Genomic DNA, 24,120 nt, shown 5'->3' on the forward strand with positions numbered 1-24,120 from the left:
CGGACGATACATCTACGATGGTAATGAGGTTGATGAATGTGGATGATAATGTTGATGATAACACTGGGGATTTTAGAGCCCTAAGTGAATATAGCTGAGCCTTCAAAATATTTACCTAGGTATCCATACACAGGCTCAGTATAATCATATCTGGGCTTTCAAGTCCCTTAGAACCTACCTACCCTCCTACGTACCTAGGTAGAAATCTCATCCGTCCCGCAGACCCGTGCATACGCAGGAGTGCAATAAAATCCAAGGGTCTTGGAGAAAAACCTCGGTGTCCAGTCCATGATAATTCCGTCCCCTGGCTCCCTACCTAGGTATTATGGCTTGATGATAACCCCCCGTACGGAATGTTGTACCTCGCAGACTTAAAAAAGTCCTGGGTACCGAAATCTCGCGCCCTCCATCTTGATCCCTCCTAGGCAGATTGGGGGAGGGGTAACATGTTCTCTTTTTTTTTGTGACCTGTTGTATGTTATGTAAAGCGACAAAGGATGACAAAAATCAAGGAACGTACGATGATACCAAACAAAAAGAAATTACTTGGATAATGGCATTTTGACTTGATAAAATATATGTAGGTAGATGCCCTAGCCCATCCAAGCGAGACAACTGTACAAAAGTTCATTCAGCGGTATGTTTCCTGGGTATGGGGGTGACTGACTCTATGAATGACCTCTGAGTCTTCAAATGTCGGCTGTCCGACTTATATGAATTCGTAAAACACTGCATACACTGTCAAGCTCTATAGCTGTACAGCTAGACTAATATATCGACCGTAACCCGTGCCGTGATCCTCCCAAAGACCATTCAGCCAGCCATGACGACGATGACTGCGTTTGGGTTTCCTCTCTCTCTCTCAACTGCGAGAGTGATGATGGTGGCTATGGTGGTGGTGCTGCTGCTGTGTTTCGACGGCACTTTTGGAGTCCTTTGCGCCTTTCAGGCCCTTGCCAAACTTGCAGCACGCCTCGTGTCTGCGCAGGTTGTCCAGCCGGGGGAAGCGCCTCTTGCAGCCCAAACCGTGGTACTTGCACAGCGTGTGTTGGTGTTTTGGTCTGTGCGTGGCCATGTGTCGCTTGAAGTTGGACCCTTCGCCGTTGAGGAACGTGTGGCAGATGTGGCAGTACATCTTGTTGCCGTTGTGGTGGGTCGCGACGTGCTCATCCCGGACTTGTTTGTACATGAACGACTTCGGGCAGGACGGGAATGTGCATTTAAAGGGGCCTTCGGATTTGTGCAGGTGTTGGTGTCGGTGGCCCCCGGGGTTGCCGGACGATGAAGACACGGCGGTGGTGAGGAAGGATGCTAGATGTTTTTTGGATATGTGGCCTGTCAAGGCGGCTTCGGAACCAAAGTCTGGAGAGTCACAATCTTGCCATTGGCATTTTGTTACACCCTTGACCAAGTGGACCGTTTTAAGGTGCTTCTTGAGGTCGGTGCCCGTGGCGAAGGAGGCACCACATACAGTGCCGCAAGGCATTAGCCACTGGCAGGCTCGAGAGGTTTCTGGGGCAGTAACGGCACTGAGGAGATCTTGTGCGGTGGTCTTCAATGGATCCTTGGGAGGAGGTGCAGTGGGAAGGAGCTGTGCTTGGGGGTGAAGATTTGAAGTGCTGGTGAGATTCATGGGGTCAGGTCCTAGAAACCCGGACAGAGAAGCCCGCTGGTGGGCGGCGGCTGGATGGCAACCGAATTCCAACCTAAACGGTGGTAACGGAAGTTGCTGGTTTAGCCCCGGGTTGCCGGGACAGATCTGCTCTTGGGCTATGCTGTTCCAATAGGGGACAGCGTTGTCGAAGCACTGATGGTGCATAGGGACATCGAGCGGAGGCGCGATCATGTCGGCCTGGGCATTAGGTATATCAAACCCTCGAAAGCCGGCAGGATTCGTTTCATCGAATTGGAGGCTCGGGGCCGTCAAGGCACTTTCGTCCAGTAGGGGAACCGAGAATGAGAGACCCAGAGCCTTATCTCGTTCAAATTGACTCCAATCAATGCAATCAAAGCAAGAGAAGTCACATTCGTCGCACGTGCCTTGACATGCTGCGCCGTTGAGGCATTTGATGTCCTTTTCTTCGTTGCATTCCTCGCAGTCGTCGACGTAGTTGCTGGTTCGGTGGTTCGCTTTCAGGTGCTCTTCGACACAGTCATCGCAGTCATCAACGCAGTCCTCACAGTCCATCGGACTGGGGGAGCTGTGGTGCGGTTCATCACAGCAGCCTGTAAAGTCATCGGCAGCCTCACCGAAATCGACCACGGCGGTGCTGCCATGGTCGTAATCGACACAGCAGTTGAGAGCGCTCGATGGACGGAAGGAAGAGTCTTCCTCCTCGCCGCAACAAGCGAACTTGTGTGTCTCTGTGGCAAATCGCGACGGGCTTCTGGATGGGACCTGGCCCCTTATCGGTGACCTGTAGTTCTGGGCCCTGGTTGCGAGGCGGGACTTGGGCGGGAAGACGTCGACGGGGTTGACATAAGGCTGGTGATGGAAGTCTTGGGCCCTCAGACCTTGAGGAGACGTTCTACCCATGGCGATGCAACATCAAGTAGCGAAGAAGCTCTACTGGCCGGGGCAAGATGGTTTTGCTCGGTTCGTCTCGGCTGAATGAGGGTGTCCAAGGTGAAATGATTTCCAAGGCTGCGGTTAGTATAACGTGGGGAATTCGGAAAACGGGAAAATTCGAGGCGACGGGGTGTCGTGACAGTCGAGTGGGATGTTGCGGGTTTATAATCCGGCCAAGCCTTTACTAGCCATATATGGAATAGTCTGCTTCTAGCGGGTGCACTATCTCTTGGCATGCCACCCTGCTGTTTAAAGCAGTCCTAGTACGAGGTACGGGATAGACACGCTGGAGTGGCTTCACTTCAAGTTGCCTGGACATTATTACCTACTACTTAATGCTTGGGTCTCGACTCTTAGAACCGTCCAAGCCCTCCTCTTCTCAAACTCATCCATCCGTCTTCTTCACTCTCTTGACCTCTTCGCGCTGCGTGAACTCCAGGAACTCCCTCTTCTTCGCCTCCATTTTTTTGTCGTCCATACCATCCTCCCATTTCACCAGAACATTCCCCTCGTCGTCTAACAAATCACTCGAGTTGTCCAGCCCTTTCCATTTCACGATCCCATCGCCCTTGAAGCTTGCTACTCGCTGCGGATAGAACATGTGACAGGTTGGTCTGAATGCCTCTCGGCCCTCGGGGGTGTTGATCTTCTTGATGAGCGGGGGAAACAAGAGAATCATATTCCGCCCTTCGTCCATGATAGGAGAACGGCAATAGGCGCAAGAGACCTTGCACGGGAGGTGGTGGGTGGTAGACTTGTTGGTGGGATCGTACCAGCCCAGGTCATGGTGGCCATTTGTGAAGTTGATGTCGGATTTGTGGAAGATGGCGGCCCATTGGAAGGGTGCCTGGGAGAATCATCAGTGACAATGCTCACAGACAGTTCACCCCGAAATACTCACTCCATGTAATCTCTGACACGTTGTGCAATGGCAATATTTGGCCGCCAACGGCTTGTCCCGACTCAATTGATATGTGACTTTGCCGCAGTGGCACTGTCCTTCCCACTTGACGTCAAACTCTTCTCCATCGTGAACACGATACGGCTCGCGATGTTTCCACTCATCCTCTGGGCGGTCGGTCGTGGAACCCGCCTGGTACTGGTGAGCCTCTGGGCTTTCGCCATCTTGTTTGGAGGGGATGTGATCCTGCTCTTTGCTCATTTTGCTAGTACTGAATGAACGACTGGGTTGACGGGAGATGTTGTGATTATGAGCTGCTTCGAAACTGCACCGGGGCGAGAAGGAGGATAGTGGAAGTAGAGTGCGTGCAGATGAAGCGGAAGAGGGAGCAAGCTGTGAGAAAAGTCTCGTCGAGGCGATCTGTCGTGCAGGGTGCGATTGGATCCCGAGACGAAGGAGTAATCTGGGACTCATTAGGACGAAGAAGTGAAGAGTAGAGAGCCGAGGTCTATACCTAGCTATCTGAGCAAACAAAGGTGAAGCCACACACCAAGCAGATCATTATGGCCTTTCAGAGTTTCAGGCACGCGACCTTTTCGTCCACTCGCCTTTCTACTTGGAATGGGCACGATGGATGCATTTATTGCAGCGGATTCGAGACCCGCGACGGAGGATCAGCCGGCAACGTCACTAGAGTGAATGGTGATGGCGTGACAGGAGGAGACCAGGATGATGGGGAGTTTCGCGTCAGAATGATGACACGCTCAAAGAAACCCTCTAGGCAGAGGATGGAATTGTAGGAGTTTCGCATTGCTCAATGACACCATGACTCTGCCTCCATTATACATCGAGATAACATGGCAAACTCAGCACATCCATCACAGATTCACGTTGTGGGGGATGCAATGGGAAAGTCAATCTGGCAATGACATCATCGACCCCGGCAGTCCGAGCACCCACCGGGATCTGCTCCTGACCAATCAGGAACACCGACAGCCTTGCCCACAACCACCTCCATAGAAGACACCAAACTCCCTCCCAGAGCCTGTGGTGTCAAGGTGTATACCTAGGTAGGTAGGTACCGAAAATCCTCAGCTGCACGCCCGCTCAGTTAATGACCTCCTTCGCTTCCAACTGCTTCATCACCTCCATCAACACCTCCTTGGTGCTCAGAGACGCGTTCTTAGGGTCTTTTCTCACTCTCTGCCACACCTCGCCGTGCTTTGGTTCATTCGCAACACACTTTGCAATAACATCTTCCCGTTTCTCTTCAGTACCGTGCTGCATCAGAAACTTGAGGTACCAAGCCCAGCTGTCTCCCAGGTCAGGATCCACTACAAGCGCCTTCTCAAACCAGTTCATCGCTTTGTCCAGTTTTCGCTCGCTCCAGAAGATCCGGGCCACCGTCCCGAACAGCACAGGATCGTTATCCACAGCCTTGATGGCTTCAAGACTCAACGGTTTCCGTTGCGTCCTCGGTTGCAATTTCCAGATGTTCTCAGACCAGAGAAGCCCTGACTTGGGACACTCTTGCAATCCCTTGGACAAGAGAATCTTGGCTTGTTGCACATTGGGTGGGTTGGCCTGTAGCTCGACTCTGACACTCTCGACCCACAGTTCCGCATTCTTGGGGTTCTGGAGGCGTGCACGGTCCAGCACAGATCGGGCTTTGATAATGACGCCCTGCTTCTGTTCGAGTCTCGCTGCGAGAAGCCACAACGGAACAGATTTGGGACACGCTCTGGTCCCTTGCGCATACGCTTCCCGTGCCTGTGGTATCATCCCCTTGTCCTCGTAAATCTGCCCCTTCATCATCCACAGCTTGGGACTTCGGGGAAAGCGTGTCTCTTTCTTGTCTATCACTCTCGATGTGAGGCCCTGGAGGACCAAGTCGAGGGCGACATCAGTGTTGCCCAGCTGTCTTTCGTATGCCGCGCTCTTGTACCACACTCGCTCAGTTGGCGCCTCTTGCCTTGCCGTCGCCAGAAGTTCTCGTGCTTGACTGACCTGCCCGGCGTCGGCCTCCAATCTGACCGCGGCAAGCCAGATCTCCTCATTGTTGGGATTTTGATTGAATGCTTTGCCGAGCACCCGGCGGGCATCGTCAACTTCGCCCGCATGCCATTTCTCCCTTGCGAGCTGGAGCCACAGTTCTTCTGATTGCGGACAGGCCTCGACAGCCTTTTCCAGGACTTGCCACAAGGCGTCCTTGGTGCCGTAATTCCTCTCCAGATCAGCTGCGGCCAGCCACAGGGATCTGCTGGTGGGGAAGACCCGTAAGGCGTAGGCATAGATGGCTCGGGCAGTCTCAAACTTCTCTCGCCCAATACTTGCCTTGGCGTCGTCCTTGAAGATCTCCTTTCGGTCGTCGTCCTCATCCAGAGACCAGCCCAGAGTCTCCCGGATGATAGCACCGCATGTCAAGACAGCGCCTTCCTCTTCGCACTTTTCGGCCTCCGTAATCCATTCCTCGCGCTTGAGCATGGCCCCTTCCTTCACTAATGCTTTCACAGCACGATTCATGATGTTGACTTTGTTGGCGTTGCCCATTTGTTCTTGTAGTCTGGCTGCAGCGATCCAAATTTCGTGGCTGGTGGGCACGGCTTTTCGGGCCTTGTTGAGGACAGCCTGAGCGTTTTCCGGCGTCTCCAGACGGGCCAGAGCAAGCCAGAGCTCAACCGACAACGGAATAATCTCCGTGGCCTTCGCCAGTAACAGTTTCGCATCTTCAGGATCCTCTTCCAGATTCACTGCTTCTTTCCAGATCGCCACTGATTGTGGAATATGGTCGATCGCTTGCCGGAGAACCCGTTTCTTGGCTCGAGGGTCCGTCTCCAGTCTCATGGCTTCAATCCACAATCTCGTCGACCGCTCATTGTTCTTGATGGCGTTTGCGGCGATGATCTTAGCGTTCTGCCCTTCGTTGAGTCGGATATTTTCCAACCAGGCATCTTCACTCTTCGGGCACATCTCACAGCCCTGTGCCATCTTTTTCCTTGCCGCAACAATCTTGCCAGCGTACTCCTCCAGGCGGGCCGCGGCAATCCATGCTGGCGCGTGCTTGGGATTTGTCTTGATCACGGAGTCGAGCAAGGTCCTAACTCGTTGGATCTCGCCGAGCTGTACCTTGGAGGGATCGAATTCTGACGTCTCCAGACTGGTGAGATATCCCTTTGGATCAATTGTCGTTGCTGTGCCCGTGCCGGCGTCCGCCTTTGCCGCCCTGTCCAACCTAGTTTGTAACACTCTGTCTCTTGCGGCACCAATATCGGCAAAGTTTGTCATCGTCCCGTCTTTGTGATCTGCACTGGTGACGGCGCCGTCCGCAGCATCATCTTGCACGCTGGTCGAAAACTCGGCAGAATCCCGAGCCCTCGCAAGGACGCTGTCAGGGACGACATAAGAGCGCTGGTTTAATCGATTCTGTTTCGCCCGCCGATTCTTGCCTGTTAGGTCACCGGGATCTGGGATGTTGGCCCAGTCTTCGTCGGATAATGTAACGAGGCCTCGTTTCAGATCGGCAAACTGATCAGAGATTTTGGGGTTCTTGCGATTATATTCTTCGAGTTCTTCTCGTTCTCGTTCTTCCCTAGAGGACGGCGAAGGAATCACGTCGGTAATCTGTTCATTCCCATGTGGAAAAGATAAACCACGTGTCTTTGTGCAGGGAGGAAGGGCAACTAGGAAGGGTGGTGGTACTAACCTCAGTCTTTTCCGACGCTTGCCCATTCTTTCGTCCACATCCTGATAGATTCTGTCTGCCTCGTCGTCGTCTTGTGTGAAATTGCCGGAGGCGAACAAGCCGGTCTCATTATCTGGGTCCTGAAACCGATCATCATCCTCTTCTTCCTGCTCCTGCTTCTTGGCCGCGGCGCCGTATGCGGTCGGGGGCGCTGCACCGAGTTGCTGAGCTCGTTTCGCAAGAGCTTCTTGGATTTGTTCAGCGCTAGGTCCGTCTCGAGCAGGGCCCAAGTCGGACCGAGTAGTGAAGCCGGTGGCGCCTCGGCCGAGACCAGCGACGTAGTTTTCGGGGGCTTGTTGGTTGAGAAAGTCGCGCCGCGACATGGTGATCGGCGACTGACGGCAACCTAGAAGCCGCAGGGGAGGACGGAGAGTGTCGCAAGAAGTAAGAAGGATGCCCTGCCAGGGAAGAAGGGGTGCGTAGTGGGAAGGATGTGGCTGAAGAGCAGCTTTTCAGAAGTTGTTTGGCAGAACTTTAGAAAGGCTGCGATGGATTTCCCCACACATCGAGAACATCAAAATTCTGCCGCCTCTCACCGCCAAAAAGTTCGACCAAAAAAAGTTCCGGGGCAGTCTTCAACCTCAATTCCTACAGACTCCAGCCCTTGCGAGGCTGCTATCGTCGTCCCCGTCTACCCGAGAACATACATTAGGGACCCTAATATCATCTTGCTACCAACATGCCAAAGGTCAACGCAAGGAGACGCCCTGGTGGCGGCGCGTCCTCCTCTTCGCCCTACTCCAAGCCCTCGTCCGCAGCCTCGAATGTCATCTTCAAAATGAACACGGACATCGGCCAACACGTCCTCAAAAACCCCGGCGTCGCCCAAGCAATCGTCGACAAGGCAGACCTTAAACAATCTGATATAGTCCTCGAAGTCGGTCCCGGTAGCGGGAACCTCACGGTGAAGATCCTGGAGAAGGCGAAAAAATGTGTCGCGGTGGAACTGGACCCGCGCATGGCGGCCGAAGTCACGAAACGAGTCCAAGGCACGCCCCAGCAGAAGAGACTCGATGTGCTACTGGGGGACGTGATCAAGACGGAACTCCCTTACTTTGACGTCTGCATCTCAAATACACCCTACCAAATCTCCTCGCCCTTGGTCTTCAAACTTCTCGCCACAAACCCCGCGCCCAGGGTGTGCATATTAATGTTCCAGCGCGAGTTCGCCATGCGCCTGTTCGCCAAGCCGGGAGACAAACTGTACTCGCGCCTCAGCGTCAACGCGCAGATGTGGGCCAAGATCGACCACATCATGAAAGTCGGCAAGAACAACTTCAAGCCGCCTCCGCAGGTTGAGTCGAGTGTCGTGAGACTGGTCCCGAAGGTGCCAAGACCGAACATCAGTTATGAGGAGTGGGATGGCCTGTTGAGGGTGTGTTTCGTGCGGAAGAACAAGACGCTCCGGGCAAACTTTCTAGGCACGAGCAGCGTGCTGAGCATGCTGGAGCAGAGCTACCGGACATGGTGTGCGCAGAACGACATTCCGCTCGACGAAGGCCCGGCCGACGAGGCGATGATGCTAATGGAAGTCGAAAACGTGCAAGACGGCGTCAACCTCAACGGCGAAGGCGACGTGGAGGAAGAAGAATGGTCCGGGTTCATGGACGTCGACGTCGACGACCAGGACGAAGACAACCTCCCCAGCCTGCTGCCCAACAAGCCCCGAGCGACCCCCGCGGAGCGCTCCGTCTCCCGCAAAAAGCGCGACAAAGTCTTCCACCTGGTCCGCGAGAAAGTCCGCTCTGTCCTCGAGGACAAGACCGCCCTGGCTGACAAGCGGGCGCGTATGTGCGACGAGGCCGACTTTCTGAAGCTCTTGTACCATTTCAACCTCGAGGGAATCCATTTTCTGGGCATCAAGCATGGCGAGTAAACGGGCGACCAACTGAGCACGGAACAAATAAATTACGAATCACGATTACAGAAACTTGGCGACAGAGAAGGGGGATTCCTTGCCCGAGAGCGAGCAGAAATTATCACCTCAAAGGTCGACAGTTATCCCCAAGACCTGTTCCTTCAAAATGGATACCCCTAGATCTTGATGACCTGCTGGTCCGCACGGTCTCTTCTTTAGACCAAGCATGAGGTGTTTAAGGCGCCGCGAAGAAATCCGTTTTTTTTCTAGTTAACGAATCACGAAAGAAACTCGAGTTGATGAAGATACCCCCACAACATGTAGCTGGAAAACGAACAATTGGAAAGAAAGGCAGAGAGGTCCAAAAAGTACTTGAATACGCGGGGTTCCTTGAGCCGATGAACGTTTTCGCATTATTATTATGGCTCTGCCATGATTATGCTTTGCTATATGCTCAGGAAAGTCGAGCTTCCCAGGTCCGTTAAGAGGGCTGAGTGGGTGCTCAACGAGAGCATAAAACCTGCAGAACCTCCCACAGCCCAGCAGGAGGAGTGGGCGCTTGGTTGGACGGGCGTCCAGGCTGCGTGAGGCGAGCTCATAGTCGAGCCCAGAAAGACGCGCCCATTCCACTTCGATTGGGTATCTGTGCAGCGTCGTGCCAGTTCATTCACATCATCCCATCGTATATATTCGTAACATCGTCGTCGCAAAACTTGGACCGCGCACAGTTCGATCTCTGGAACTATCTCCAACCCCAATGTGACAGTCTTGTGAGGGTGCCCCATGGGCATCCTATCTCAGGTCTTCCAATCACCAGAATTCTAGGTTGACACGGCCAGCCAGATCAACCCCAAGGACCAGATCCTTCGAAAAAGACAAAAGGATATTTTCTCAAAAAGAAAAGTAAAGTCAGAACATTGTGTAAACACATCATCCCAAAGAAAATGTGCCGCTCGCTGCTTTTCATGTGGCACCCGAGTGCCACCATGGTTCCATCGCTCTTTGTATAAGCTGATGGAAACAGAAATCCTGCCTTGTTTTGCTTTTCGGGTCGTAAACACACACAAAGCGTGACCTAGGGTATCAAACAACTTTTGTGTTGGACTTTTTGGAGATCTGCTTTTTCGACAGAGGAAAGGTCGGCAATTGTGCCAACCCAGCAGAGGAGCAGCGGCAGCGGCGCAAGTATAGCAGGCCTCTTTCCGAAGCACAGCATGTCTGAAGAAGATAATAAAAAGATCAAGGGGTCAAATAGTCCCCGCCATCGAGTCTGAATAACCGAACGCTTCGAGAAAAAAGACACGTGAGAATCGCCAACCCAGAACCAAAAAAAAGGCTATGGACAAAGAACCAATTCCGCTCCGAATATTGGCGCTAGAAACATGGTCCATGAGGCAGAACGCTTCATAGATCGGGGTAGCTGTAGTCGACACTCTGACGGGCCGAAAAGTCCTGGCTGCGTCGATTCGTGCTGGGGGCACGGCTGGGCTGACGACTTGATCTCAGACTTGGACCTCGTTCTTCCAAATATGAAGGTCGTCTGGACGTGGGCATGTCTCGATCCCTTTCTCGCGCCGAGGTGACACTGCTGGAGACACTCTTCTTGGAGTTTCGACTGGCAACACTTGGTGCACGTTCAATCCTCTTTTGCTCCTTGGGTCGCTCGTTCTCTTTGCCTTCGGCACCCACTGACACGACGACCCCTCCGACATTGATACTGAGAGGTCGTCCATCTTTGTTGATGTAGTCGGCGGGAATCGTCATGTTCAAGCCGCCAGGAAGGGTGATGCTAGTTTTTGTGCCACTGGTCTGACTTCTTCCGCGGCCGGAAGAATCCTTGGAGGACGATTGCCGACTGAAATTACTTCCCGTTTCAGACCTCGAACTTGAATTGCGCTGTTCCAAATCACGAAGAGCTGCAAGAGCTTCAGCGGTCAACTCATTGGAGGTCTTGTTTCGCCTGGATTGATATTCTTCGATCTGGGCTTCTTTTTCCTCCAAAGGAACCGTCATACGGCGAGGGATGTTGTGCGGCGCCGAGCTTGCGATTTTGGTAACGGTTGTCCCCGCTGAATAAGAAACGGATTTTCTGGGCATCGGCCGATCGCGCGTCTCAGCAAGTGGAGGGGCGCGATATGACGAGGGCGGACGGGATGACGATTCTCTGCGCTCACGAAAAGCTGAAGGGGGAGGTCGCGACCGCCTGTAGTCATGGTCGTCATCGCTGTCGTAGCGTTCAGGCTCATACACTACCCTTTCGCGAAGTACTGGCTCTTGCGGATGATACGTCTTCGCCCTTCGGTTGCTGGGTCGACGCGTGAGGACGACCTCAGGCTGGGGCGGTCGTGGCGGCGGTGGCATGATTGCTCGATCATCATCTTCAAGGTTGCGAATAGATTTTTGAGACAGTGGCGGCGGCCGAGTCTCTTTCGAAGGGATTCGTTCGAGAGTCATCATTCCGGATTCGGGATACCCTTGTCGGATAACAGGTTCACCATAGGCACTCGACCGCCGGACCGGGCTTGGATGTCGACTTGGCCTGGCTGAGCGTGGTTCAGGGATAGTTGGTGGATCAAAATAAGAGGGTTGTGGCTGGTAAACCGCATATGACGGTGTCGGCAACGGCGCAGGAACAATATATGAATATGGCATGGGACTGTAGGGTATATTTGGCGTGACCGGCGTCGCGTAACCTGATGTTGCAACAGAAGGTGGCCCATACATTGGGGGATTCATGTACTGTACTGGAACAGGAGCGTTGGAAAACATGCTCATCGGTCTAGGTTGCTGGTTCGAGGATGACCTGCGGACTTTGACAGGTACCGCCTGGTCATCCTTTGTGCCTTTTGGGACCCAGGTTTTGACTCCTCCTGCAGATGGAGGCGGCGGGGCTGCTTTAGAGGCTCGAGATGGGTCTTGCCTTGTCTCGACATGCTTGACGTGGTCGTGGCTCCCGCCAGGCCCTCGCTCATGCGCGTCATGCCTGGCTTTATAAGGTCGTGCCTCTGAAGGCGTTTCATTCAGCTGGGAGGATGACTGGCGTCGACTTGTTGGTTGGGAATGACCGTTCTGAGAGATAAGGTAAGGCTTGCGTTCTCTTTCACGGACTGCAGCGGTATCGATCTTCAGATCTGGCATTTTGCGCCGACCTGAGGTGGATTCTCCAGCCACGGTGCCAGCCCGACTGACGTAGCCCGAGTCGCCTCCATCGGCGTCAAATTCACTATTCGAGCGTTGTCGCAGAGCGAGGTCGTGCTGAGAGCGTTTGGCGGAGACATTTGCGCTGGTTTGAGAGCCGGGAAGCGCCGACTGGGTGTCCTCGTCCCAGTCTTCGCAGGTAGCTGCCCGGGGACGATGACGGTCAGATTCGTGCATGGAAGCGGCGACAATATAGGCCTGAGACAAGGTGGTGAAGGTTGTTGATAATGTTGAGCGTACCGGCCTATGTCCAGACGTAGATGAGGAATGAGTTTATGTGATGGAGGCGGTGGGCACGTTCGGGGGGATGTGGTGGTGTCGGCTTGTGAGGAGAGTGGAGTGACAGGGCCCCCGGACCAAAAGATGATGCGCTAAAATTCACGGCAAGGTACTTATTGTGCAGGGGTCCCAGTCCCAGTCCCGGCCCGTAAGGCTGCTCGGAGTCGCGGGGCGGCCAAAGGCTGGCCAAATGACCGAAACGATGCGCTGATATCCTCCGTGATCCTCCCTGAGGGGTTGAAGCCAGTGGCCGCGGCTCGTGGCGTTCCGGGGCCTTTGTTGCTGAAATAGCAATGGTGATTATTGTCTGCGCTCCCAGTGGCCCCAAGAATCTTGTAGATGGATTGGCCCTACGACCTAATCGCTTTCCAACCCGGTGATTCTTGATTTTTGGTGATGGCAAATAATAACAATTTCAGCCCAGTTGGTGTGGTTGCGGGTCCATTTCGGGATCAGTTTTATTTTCCGTCTCAATCACCTCGTAGTATTCTGCGCTCCACTCGCTCTTGAACCGCAGGTTACAGGTGGCCGCAGGCGCGTTCCACATTCGAGTGTTGTAACAACGACTTTGTAGATGGCAAATGCAGGAATCCGGTCGTACAGGACAGCGTTTCCTGCGTGTGAGGATGGGTGAACCAACACAAAGTTTTCCGTCGCCTCGACGACGATCTCAGATGACGGTTGTATTCGTGTGCGATGGTGGTTGGCCGGGGGAATGTGCGCGCCTGTCAATGCAAAGGCGGGCTGCAGAGATCAGCCACAGCACAATGAGCCCTTGCACTGGGGAGCTCGTTTCTGATCGTCGACAGGTCGACAGGTCGACAGATTCTCTCGGAGGGAAAGAGGAGATGGAGGAGTTAATGGCGCTTTGTGCTCAGGATATTCTTCTGCAAGGGAGTCATTCTTGTCTCGACCCCACTACGCGTGGCTCTAGGCAGGCAACGCGGAGGAGGAACGAGGGGCATCCATAAGGTGTGTAAGAGCGGGAGTGCGTGTCTGTGCGTGCATGTAGGAGGGTGAGTGATTGAAAGACCGAGAGAAGAATTAGAGGACGAGGTGTGCCAAAATTGCAGCAACTAAGGTGGGATGGCAGTGGATGGGGTGGAGGAATGGCTGGTGACCAGCTGCAGGATGACGAACAGGAGTCGGAGGCAGCAGGAGAGGCAGCAGGAGAGGCAGCAGGAGAGGCAGCACTGGAGCACTGTTGGTTCGGTTTTGGATTTCTTTGCCAGAGCCAGGGTCCGCGAGAATGAGAGAAGAGAAAAAATGGCGCGGCAAAGCCAAACGAACAGAGAGTGGCAGCTGGTGGCAGCTGGTGGCAGCGAGGGTGCATCCGCCGACCGGCGTTGAAGATTCTTCAGATTCCAGTTCCTCAAATTCCTCGCATCCTCGCAGTCTCTCATAAGCGGGAGCCTCTAGGAGTCTTGAGGAGCCTTTAGTTGCGTGATGGGCGTTGGTCGTGAGGATTGCTGCCTTCTGAATGGAAGATCCTCCCCAATGAGCTGCCCAACCTACCCAACCCCGGCAACCCTTGGAGCCATTCACTGACAGTCAATCAACAAGTCGCTTTGCTAGTTGCAGGCTACAACCGCACACTCCCAGAACTCAATACCCACTCGATGGATGGTGAGTGCCACCGTCTGCCACTACTCCCTGTCCTCCGTTCATCCCACCCTTGATCCCCTCGAGCGTCTCGCCTCGCTTGCTACTCCACGCTCCTCGAGGGACTTGTGTCGATGATAACATCAACGACGAGCAGGTGTCGACTGTCGAGCAGCTGACAGCCAAAAAGAAAAGAGGTCGGTAAAATCAAATCAAACAACCCACCTCGCTGCATACCTATGCAGCCCATTAATCCACGGTGGTGTGTCTGCCTGAATTCTTCCAGCCTGCCACCGTCCTCCAAGTGTCAGACCAAAACGTGGTGTTCACTCACATAGGGGATGGCATTGTGATACAAGACCCTGACAATGGTCGGTGGCACAGCAGCCTGTGGGTGAGCAAGAGAAAACGCGGGGAGCCTACACGCAGATGATGCTCGCAAAGAGATTCGCTCGCCCATTAGAGCTGAACGGCTGATGCTGATTCTGATGGCAGGGTATTGTGAGTGTTGGCCATTGGTCTTGGTGTCGGTCCTCGTGCGCGCGTGCCTCAGGCTCTCTGCCGCTTATTCTCCTCCCCTCTTCTCTATCAAACAATTTGCTTACCCCTCCATCCATGCATCAATTGATCTCTTCTGCCTGCAAATCCAGCAAACCTGCTCCTATCAAGGCACAGCACCGAGAACACCTGTCCTCAAGTCAGAGAGACGTGTTTCGTGGCGAAGTGATCAACCGCTATCAGCCTGAATCACCTTGCCACCAACTTTTCATCGCTGCCTTCGGCTTCAAGCCGATGCCAGAAGAGGGAGAAGCAACTTTACCCCTCCAGATGCGGTCCGGGTGGTGGTAGGGGGTGGTGGCGACATGATGAACAGGGTACGTTGGTGTGGCTGCCCAACGCACTGTGACGCTGGCACACAGGCCTTGCCCTGACTAAACCCTACTCTGTCTACGTTGGCATGCACCTCTCCCTTCACCTCAGCCTTGAAAAAGGGAGGGATTGCACCATCCTCATCGAAAAGTCGACCTACTAGTACATGGAGCTCCGAGCCCCCGGACACCGGAAATGCCGCCCTGTGAGGCTAGTTGCTGCAGCCGCTCTAACGTCCTTCATCAGCCTGATCCCTTGTTTGAACTCCCCCTGTCAGCCGGCGTTCCCTGCTTGCAGTTGTCTTGTTGCATGAACTCAACAGCCGAACTTCCTGATAGTCAAACGCGACCGTCGAAATCCTTCGATCCATTTCCCGCTATGCCAGCCCGGGTTCTCCCGCCGAGATGCGAGGCCATCCCTGTCCGAACACCCGTTCACGGACGGAACTTCTGAGAGCTTCCAAGTCACTCCATCTTACATCCTCTCCACCGGGGATAACCCCAATAGAGTCATGCCATTCCATAGCACCTGTCGGGCAGCCTCGTACAGTGCCAATCGAGCCTTCTGCAGCTCAGGTTCGCTGCCCACCACTTGTAAATGGTCGTAGCTTGAACTCAGCGCATGCGCCATCTTGAACAGATAAGTGAGGACAGTGGCGGGTTCTCGAGTCTTGAGCGTATTGAGCACCACATCCGGCCACTGTGCCAGCGACCGAGCCAGATTGATGGCGTGGGTTTCTTTCAACAAGGAAAGGTCCGCAGAGCTCAAAGCACTCAGGTCTGCATTGGCCTTTCGTTCAATCGAACACAATCGCGCATGCGCGTACTGCAAGTACGGACCTGTGTCTCCCTCGAACGCCGTCATCTGGTTGATGTTGAATTCATACCCATTCCGAACCTTGCCCTGCAAATCCTGCACCATGATTGCAGTAATGGCCAGCACATCGGCAACTGCTTCGGGGTCATCCAGCTGGGCATATTTCTGATCGTTCTTCTTCATCACTTCGAGCATGGTGTCCTTGACCGTCTGGATGATGTCGTCCAGAAACTTGACCGTACCTTTCCGGGTACTCATGCCCTTCACCATGCCGAAGGAGATATGCTCGCACTTTTCTGCCACTTCTTTATGCCCGCTGATCTCGGTGGTCTTGAACAGTTGTGCAAGATGTTCGTTCTGCTGGTCCGCGACCACGTATATCATCTTGTCAAAATGGTACTCGTCGTATCGCTCCAAAATCGCTGCCAGGTCTCGGGTAAGGTACAGCGGTGTGCCGTCCTTTCGCACGATTATTGCTTTGTTGAGCTTCTTGGCGCCATGTTTGGCAAAATCAATCAGGATCGCACCATCCGAATACTCTGCGATCTTCTGTGCCAGAAGGCTATCCAGGACTCGCTTGATTGTCTCAGCCTTCACCTGCGACTCACCAGAATATACATCAAACTCAATGTTCAACCGGGCATATGTGTTCTGGTATTTTTTGATGCTCATATCCCGAAACTTCTGCCACAGTGCCAAAGCCTCGGGGTCTCCTTCCTCCATGCTCTTGAAATATTTCCGGGCCTTCTCATCCTCGCTTTCTTCCACAAGAGGTGCAAGCTTTGCTTCCAGTGCTGACACATCTTCTCCCTTGTCCTTTTTCTCCTTGATCTCCTTCTTCAACTCATTAATGGGCTCGTCCTGGGCGGATTTTATCTTGTTTATTTCAACGTAGACGTAAAACAAGTGCGCAATTGAGTTTTTGTCCAATTCCTCTTGGCTGCCAAATTGCTTGAACCCGTTGGCTAGCAGGCCGTACTGTTTGCCCCAGTCTCCCAGGTAATTCATTTTGAGGACGTCCCAGCCCATGCGTTGATACAGTTTTGCCAGGAAACCACCGATGATGGTACTCCGGAGGTGGCCCGCGTGGAATTCTTTGGCAATGTTGGGTGATGAGAACTCGACAATGATTTTCTTTCGGCCCTTCGACGGATCTGACGGGTCTTTCAGGCCAGGGGCCGGGTTGCAGCCATATGCCCTCGTGTTGGTTAGGATTTCGGGGATTGTCAAGTTGATCAGATGTTGAGGTTTGGCAAAAAACTGTACAAAGGGACCAGCCTGGGACACCGTGACAAAAGTGTCTTCTGTCGAGGGAAATGCTTCGACAATCTCCTTTGCCAGGTCTTGCGGAGGTTTGCCCTTGACCCTCAATGCAGGCACAGCCAGAGTGAAATCTCCCTTGTCTAAAGTTATCGTCCATTGGATTAAAGGTACGATTTCGGCTGCTGGTCGGTTGACTATAGGAGCAAGCTTCTCGGCGATGTGTTGTCGATAGAAGTCCATCGGGTTCTTGCTCTTCCCCAGATCCTCCAGCGTCAGTGAAGAGACTTTCCCACTGATTTCTCCGGCCATCGTGGGTTCTGCCGCTGGAGTGCCGCAATGAAATTGACCTTGTTGATTTGGGAGCCTGTGAAGAGCTGCACGGATTGGGCTTTTGTTGCTCAGCCGGTCGACCTGACGCGTTAGTGGACGCGTGCAAAGTGTTTGGTGATGGTGAATTGCTCTTATTTCGGAGGATGTGACTTTAGAGATGCTGGAAAATTTTTGGTTGCGCCAGAGACGAGAACACCACATCCTCCCTTGAGGGGAGTCATGATATTCTCCACTGCCACTGAGAGTCTCAATTTTGAGTCAATCATTTGATATCTTGGCATGGACTTGCGGATCGGATCAACTTTATTGCGAACAGCCTTACGCTCTGGACCCCAACTGCGCCACAAACTCGACTTTGAATTCATGATCACAGCGTGCCGCTCTACTCATACTCGGGAGAGTGAATGAAGTTGTTTGAGCATGTCTGAGGCTCCAGGTCTCCCGTCGCATGCGGAGACAACGGCACAAAATACTCGCGATGGAGAGCGATCGAAGCGCTTTCGGTTCAAGTCCAAAAGGAATGAACATCGCGGCGACGACGAATCAAGGGGTCACAAGCGACGGAAGGACGACGATTCTTCACACAGGTACAGGAAACGTCGCAGGTCGTCACGGCATCCCAAAGATAGGTCGCGCTCACAAGAACGCCCCTCGAATTATCTGTCGCCGGACCAAGCCTTTCGAGAGTCGCTGTTCGACGCGCTCGGAGACGACGAAGGGGCGGCGTTCTGGGAGGGTGTCTACGGACAGCCTATTCACAAATATCCTGACACTTATAAAGACGAAGAGACTGGGGAGTTGGAACGTATGACTGACGAGGAATACGCACAATTCGTCCGACGGAAGATGTGGGAAAAGAGTTGGGAAGGAATGGAAGCTGCAAAGGAAGAGCAGAGGAGAGAAAGGGAACGGGAGAAACAAAGGATACGCGACGAAGAGAACCGAACAGAGAGTGAGAGGCAGGCACGGCAGGATGATCACATCTTCAACAAACAGATCGAAGCAAGTCTCCAACGGGGTGAGAAACGCAAAGAGCGCAAGCGGTGGCAGGGCCTGTGGGAGGACTACTTGCGCCGCTGGGCGGACCTACAACTTCTTGCTCAAAATCGACAAAAATCCGAAGACGATGGCGAGCAGCTGTTCCTCCGCAACAAAATCGCGTGGCCTGTCGAGTCTGGAAAACGTAAAGACGTGAAGAGGGAGGAAATCGAACGGTTCATCAGAAAAGGCACAGCAGCCGCCTATGAGGCGTCGGAGGGGAGAGATCCGTTCTCGAGTGCTGTCAAGGCCGAGCGTGTCCGATGGCACCCAGACAAAATCCAGCAGCGATATGGATTCATGGAAATCGATGAGGATATCCTGAAGGCCGTCACAGCAGTCTTTCAGGTGCTTGATGCTCTTTGGAACGAGATTCGAGACAAACCTGCATGACGAAACCACTCGGAGGAGTCGAGGCAACAGCCACTTCTAATTTCCCGTTGTTCTATCTATCATACTTGACCTGCGCCTCGGTGGATGTTGCACAGTCTAATTGTTTATAGGTTGATCTCCGCCTGTCCAGTCTCGAATGATATCGTCTGGGACGTCTCTTACCAACACGTGGACATGCTCCATTCCCGGCACAGATTGCAATGCAGTCCAGTTCTTGAACCACATGACTTTTTCCTGCTCACCTGGCAATTCCTTGACTCGGTCGACAAAGGTAGACTGGATGAAATCCTCCACTTGCTGTCTTGATTTGGGTGTCATGTCGCCTCTAGTAGGCTCCGACTCCAATCGAGTCTTCAGCCACACAATCATGTGCCTAATACCAGGCGCCAGACCGTACGGCCAGTCGTTAACCAGAATCTTATAATCTGCCTCATCTGCAAATGGGACCGGATTCTTGACGGCGAATCTTGGTCCCGTTTCCGGAGTCGATGAAGGTAACGGGGTCCATTTCAGTCGTTCCCTCATGACAAAATTGGGGATGGTGCCATAGGTTACCTTTGTTTGGCTGGACCACTTGATGTAGCGTCTCAAGTCGGAGGGCCACCTTTTGAGGACGCTGAGGTTATGCTCAGCTGTCGAAATCGGTCAGACCGGATTGACACCATGTGCGGCGGAGCACACACCAATGATCTGTTTCAATTCTTCCCATGTATGTGGATGGAATTGGTCATCTGTCATAGCCAGGACAGACTGATCCACCGCTGTGAGAGGAAATGGGGACGGGGTATTGTCGGGCTCTGAAGCCATGGTTTTTTCTTTTTGGCTTGCTTCAAATTCTCGTTCTGCAGAAGGGGAAAGGTCTTACTCGGCAAGGCGATGGGGTTCCGTAGAGGGTAGTCTTTCGCCGGGATCAGTTGACCCAAGATGGAGAGTGCCGGGTGTTGAGTGCGCTGATGGAGCTACGAACAAACCCGAAGACTTTCCGCAGTCGCAGGGGAAATTGCCGTGGTCTGACGGGACATCGGCCCCTCACTGACCTAAGCTGTGGGTTGGGAGGAGATGTGATTGAATTCCCAGTTTTTGTCAGACACTCACAATTAATATTCTCATGGCTTCTTCGTCGGAAACGCCCCGCACTTGATCACCATATACAGTCAAAGGCACCTGGGCGGCAGCTGGCACTTGAGAACAGCCTCACTAGCCTAGCGAAAGCCCCCGGGGACACTTACTCTACGGGCCACTTCATCCCGCGAACGAGCCCCACGCCCGCCGCTGCTCACCGCAGTGCCTGCCGAAAGATCCCAAGTCCAGAACTTCCCCAAACTCCGATAATATTATTATATTTTTGACCCCGACCACAAATATTCTCCTACGATTCAGAATTTCCTCTTTGTCGTCGTTTGCTCTCTGCGGTGGCTTTTGCCTAGGGAGTCAGGAAGAGAAAAAGCACCATCGCATCTCTTGAAGCCATGGGGTAAGTTCCTCTGGGCATCCTTCTCAACCGTTTCTTCAACGCTCACCTCATGTGTCAGGAACTCAGCCTTTTCGCAGGCCAATATCAATGGGGTGTATATCCCCTCAGTGCTTCTGATCGTTGGAGTCGCCATTGTCAAGAGAGAATATGTCCCCTACGCAGTTGCCCTCGCTGCAATCGTGGGAGGCTACAAGATCTTCACTGGCTTGAGCCGTAAGTCATGCTGGGGTTCACGCCAGACACGATTTTGACTGACGCTTCTCAATTGCAGCTTCGTCAAGAAAGGTCCTGAAGCCCGACGTCTTCCAAGAATTCCCATTGACCAAAATCACCAAAACCTCCCACAATGTTGCCATCTACCGATTTGACCTCCCTCGGCCCACGGACATTCTCGGTCTCCCCATTGGCCAGCACATGTCGTTGGCAGCAACACCTAAGGGCGCAGACAAAGAGGTGGTCCGCTCATACACACCTATCTCTTCCGACGAGGACAAGGGTTTCTTTGAACTCATGATCAAAGCCTACCCCCAGGGCAACATCAGCGCTCACATGACTACCTTGAAGATTGGGGATACCATGAAGGTCCGCGGGCCCAAGGGAGCCATGGTGTACACCCCGAACATGTGCAAACGCATTGGCATGATTGCAGGTGGAACAGGCATCACTCCCATGCTGCAGATCATCCGTGCCATCAACCGCGGTCGACCTCGAAATGGAGGCAAAGACACCACCAAGGTGGATCTGATTTTTGCCAACGTCAACCCCGACGATATTCTGTTGAAAGAGCAGCTCGATGCGTTGGACAAGGAAGATGCCGACTTCAGCATCTACTACGTCCTGAACAACCCGCCTGAGAAATGGGACGGCGGAGTAGGTTTTGTGACTGCGGATATGATCAAGGCCAAACTCCCTGCTCCGGGACCTGATATGAAAATCTTGATCTGTGGTCCTCCGCCTATGGTCAGTGCCTTGAAGAAGGCCACAGAAAGTCTCGGCTACCAAAAGGCTAGACCGGTCAGTAAACTGGAAGACCAGGTGTTTTGCTTCTAGAGAAGATCAGCGTGGTGGGTCTGTAGACCGTTTATGGATCTTGCAGGGAATGCGTCAAGTTGCAAAGCCCATTGTGTCCTCGCATTTCGGAGTTTTATCTGACAGCGAAACATGGAGGGAGACATGGGTTGAAGCTAGGTGTTGAGTTGCTATGGGCGGCGGGCTTTGCAGCTTGTCAATAGACGGCCATATCCTGGAATGGAAAAGCACTTGAAGAGCATCCGCCGTAACGACGGTATAGAGGGTTGTGGCTTTGTGGCTGTGCAGATTGTCGTTGTTCCTCTGTCACTGTGTGCCCATGATATCAGCCGATGACGTCAATCTTGTATATCCCCTGATCAGGATTTCAAGGAACTTATTCTTCTATCCATATGCTACTACCATGGTGATCGCTTGTCCTGGGGCGAGCTCAGAGATTCGACAAAGCAGCTTCCAATCCCCCTTTGGGCCTCGAGCTGGGGTGTGCCACGTAACGACAACCGTGGCGCAAGCTCTGGACGATCGACCCTGGATCCAATCAAGCAGCTTCTTCGTCGCTCATCACGCGAACGTCCATGCCATCAGCACTGTCAGCTAAGTGTCCGTCGATGCAGGCTCGCCAAAGCTCGTCTGAAGCCGGATTCGACTGCTCGTCACGAGGTAGATGTACCTTCTCGGGGCTGATACGTTGATTGATATATTCACATGTCACCTTCTTCTTCCTCCCTCCTTGCAACCTGCTGTGTATATCCCTGAGTAATCCTCAGGCCTTGTGTCTGTCCCTTTTTGAGCGCTACTCATCAGTTGCTGCTTGTCGACCATTTGACCTGCTTGCTTTACAAGATACATGCATAGAAGATACCCCGTTGAGCGAGTTTCGTGTTTGCTACCCTTCCCCCTCCACCGAGACGATAAGGGAGACGACAAAATCCATATCTACGTCTGTACCATATATACGGACGTCGAATCATTGCCATCGAAGGCGTCACTGGGTACATGAGACGACACCACTCAGGACAAGAGCCCGGAACTCAGTGCGCAGTACTTTCGCTACTACGACGAAACAGTCCCCCTTTCCATCCCAGCCTCGTCCACACACGGGGCCGGACACGTCCTCACAGCGTTCCAACATGAGGCCTTCAAATCAGCTAGCAACAATCTCTGCCCTCCTAGTATCCCTCCTTACGACGTCTCACGCATCATCCACAAACTCAACCACCCCCAAACGCGGCCTCTGCTACATCGCGACGTCCCACTCATCCTCAGACTCTTACATCTTCACGACGCCCCGATCGCCCTTGACGTGGTACTACAACTACAGTCCGTGGCCCGGGCCCTCGCCATCTTTGGAGCAATGGAGCACGGAATTCGTGCCCATGGTGCACTCGGCCAGCGACGCGGCGGCGTCCGTCGACACCATCAAGGCCGTGTTAAACGACAGCGCGGGGATCCCCATCTCTGGGAGAGGTGGTGGTGGCGGCAGGAACAGAATCGCCCACGTTTTGACATTCAACGAACCCGACGGCGACACCTCTTCGGGCGGGACCGACTCGACGCCCCAAACCGCCGCGCAGGTCTACATCGACACGATCCTACCCTTGCGCTCCGCACCCTGGAATCTCCAGATCTCTCTGCCCGCGACGACGGGCTCTCCCAGGGGTCTGGAGTGGCTCCGCTCCTTCAACGCGAGTTGCTTCAAGCTCCGACCCCAGGGAGGCTGCGAGGCCGACTTCCTCGCCGCGCACTGGTACGGCGATTTCCCCGGCCTCACCTCCTGGCTGGGCACCTTGCACGGCCTCTACCCAGCGACACCGATCTGGGTCACCGAGTTCGCCATCCCCTCTGCCCCCGCGGCCACGACGGAGTCGTTTCTCACCCAATCCCTCCCTTATCTCGACGGGTCCCGGTACGTGGCGCGATACGCCTGGTTCGGCGCGTTTCGGAGCAGCGGCGGAGACGCAAACGAGTGGACCGGCGATGCGGTGAGCTTGCTCGACGGCAAGGGGAAGCTGACGGATCTGGGCGCCGAGTATTTGGGCGGCGAGGAGGATGGGTTCCATCAGGGAGAGAGCGCCAGTAGTGGCGCTGCTGGGAAAGGAATGCCCCGGAGTATGATGCTGACGATGATGATGTGCCTGGTACTGACCTGTACATTCGCCACGACGGTCGGGTCGGTTGCTCTGATCTGAGAATTACTATATATGAACAAATATGACTGGCAAAGCTATCGCAGGATCTTTCCTACCCTCTCTATTTACTCATTTCTTCAATCCCCCGCCCCTTTTGCCTTTCATAGAAATGTGGATGTCCCGATGTCCCCTCTGACGTCCCAGGAACCCATGTATTTCCAAAGGAGCCTCTTTCCAACGTTGATATCTCACCAGCCCCCCCTTTTAATCCTCGTAAAGGTTCGAGAAAGGACCATTTACTTGGGCAGCGACTCTTAGGTCTGTGTTTGACCGGACGATTTGCAGAATCTGGAACTATAGCTATTTCGTCGTGGTTGACGATCCTTCTTCTACATCAAATGGTGTCTTTCCATTTATTCTGAGACTCTCCTCTAACCCCCGAAGAGCTTGACTGCTTGACATTACATTATACATCAACGACAATGACAATGACGATCGCGAAGATAGGGATCGGATATATGCAAGTGGTAGTATTAATATAGTGTAATCTAAGTAATCATCATGGCAGTTCATTGCCTATCGATTCGTGTCGTGCCCAATATTGACCAACGCTATGCTTTTAGAAATCG

At 53.4% G+C, this 24,120-nt stretch overlaps 10 protein-coding genes across 10 annotated transcripts; 4 read left to right on the forward strand and 6 right to left on the reverse strand.

The window, feature by feature from the left end:
• Positions 1-862: 862 nt before the first annotated feature.
• On the reverse strand, positions 863-2,536 carry Z520_07705 (uncharacterized protein; the record flags this gene model as incomplete). The annotated part of the gene is made up of 1 exon (XM_016778202.1): positions 863-2,536. The coding sequence occupies one exon, from the start codon at positions 2,534-2,536 to the stop codon at positions 863-865; it is 1,674 nt and encodes a 557-aa protein (XP_016630562.1).
• A 418-nt stretch (positions 2,537-2,954) lies between these two features.
• Z520_07706 (uncharacterized protein) lies at positions 2,955-3,731 on the reverse strand (the record flags this gene model as incomplete). Its single annotated transcript, XM_016778203.1, has 2 exons — positions 2,955-3,416; positions 3,471-3,731. The coding sequence occupies 2 exons, from the start codon at positions 3,729-3,731 to the stop codon at positions 2,955-2,957; spliced, it is 723 nt and encodes a 240-aa protein (XP_016630563.1).
• Positions 3,732-4,577: 846 nt separating this feature from the next.
• On the reverse strand, positions 4,578-7,535 carry Z520_07707 (uncharacterized protein; the record flags this gene model as incomplete). Its single annotated transcript, XM_016778204.1, has 1 exon — positions 4,578-7,535. The coding sequence occupies one exon, from the start codon at positions 7,533-7,535 to the stop codon at positions 4,578-4,580; it is 2,958 nt and encodes a 985-aa protein (XP_016630564.1).
• Positions 7,536-7,891: 356 nt separating this feature from the next.
• On the forward strand, positions 7,892-9,088 carry Z520_07708 (uncharacterized protein; the record flags this gene model as incomplete). Its single annotated transcript, XM_016778205.1, has 1 exon — positions 7,892-9,088. The coding sequence occupies one exon, from the start codon at positions 7,892-7,894 to the stop codon at positions 9,086-9,088; it is 1,197 nt and encodes a 398-aa protein (XP_016630565.1).
• Positions 9,089-10,474: 1,386 nt separating this feature from the next.
• Positions 10,475-12,445, reverse strand: Z520_07709 (uncharacterized protein; the record flags this gene model as incomplete). Its single annotated transcript, XM_016778206.1, has 1 exon — positions 10,475-12,445. One exon carries the CDS (start codon positions 12,443-12,445, stop codon positions 10,475-10,477), a length of 1,971 nt encoding a protein of 656 aa, XP_016630566.1.
• A 3,048-nt stretch (positions 12,446-15,493) lies between these two features.
• On the reverse strand, positions 15,494-17,407 carry Z520_07710 (uncharacterized protein; the record flags this gene model as incomplete). The annotated part of the gene is made up of 1 exon (XM_016778207.1): positions 15,494-17,407. One exon carries the CDS (start codon positions 17,405-17,407, stop codon positions 15,494-15,496), a length of 1,914 nt encoding a protein of 637 aa, XP_016630567.1.
• Positions 17,408-17,848: 441 nt separating this feature from the next.
• Z520_07711 (uncharacterized protein) lies at positions 17,849-18,859 on the forward strand (the record flags this gene model as incomplete). The annotated part of the gene is made up of 1 exon (XM_016778208.1): positions 17,849-18,859. One exon carries the CDS (start codon positions 17,849-17,851, stop codon positions 18,857-18,859), a length of 1,011 nt encoding a protein of 336 aa, XP_016630568.1.
• Positions 18,860-18,955: 96 nt separating this feature from the next.
• On the reverse strand, positions 18,956-19,666 carry Z520_07712 (uncharacterized protein; the record flags this gene model as incomplete). The annotated part of the gene is made up of 2 exons (XM_016778209.1): positions 18,956-19,491; positions 19,543-19,666. 2 exons carry the CDS (start codon positions 19,664-19,666, stop codon positions 18,956-18,958), a joined length of 660 nt encoding a protein of 219 aa, XP_016630569.1.
• A 662-nt stretch (positions 19,667-20,328) lies between these two features.
• On the forward strand, positions 20,329-21,383 carry Z520_07713 (NADH-cytochrome b5 reductase 1; the record flags this gene model as incomplete). The annotated part of the gene is made up of 3 exons (XM_016778210.1): positions 20,329-20,333; positions 20,392-20,546; positions 20,605-21,383. The coding sequence occupies 3 exons, from the start codon at positions 20,329-20,331 to the stop codon at positions 21,381-21,383; spliced, it is 939 nt and encodes a 312-aa protein (XP_016630570.1).
• Positions 21,384-22,492: 1,109 nt separating this feature from the next.
• Z520_07714 (uncharacterized protein) lies at positions 22,493-23,551 on the forward strand (the record flags this gene model as incomplete). The annotated part of the gene is made up of 1 exon (XM_016778211.1): positions 22,493-23,551. The coding sequence occupies one exon, from the start codon at positions 22,493-22,495 to the stop codon at positions 23,549-23,551; it is 1,059 nt and encodes a 352-aa protein (XP_016630571.1).
• Positions 23,552-24,120: the final 569 nt, after the last annotated feature.

The sequence above is a fragment of the Fonsecaea multimorphosa genome, assembly GCF_000836435.1.
Source record: "Fonsecaea multimorphosa CBS 102226 unplaced genomic scaffold supercont1.16, whole genome shotgun sequence".
NCBI classification, from domain to species: domain Eukaryota; kingdom Fungi; phylum Ascomycota; class Eurotiomycetes; order Chaetothyriales; family Herpotrichiellaceae; genus Fonsecaea; species Fonsecaea multimorphosa.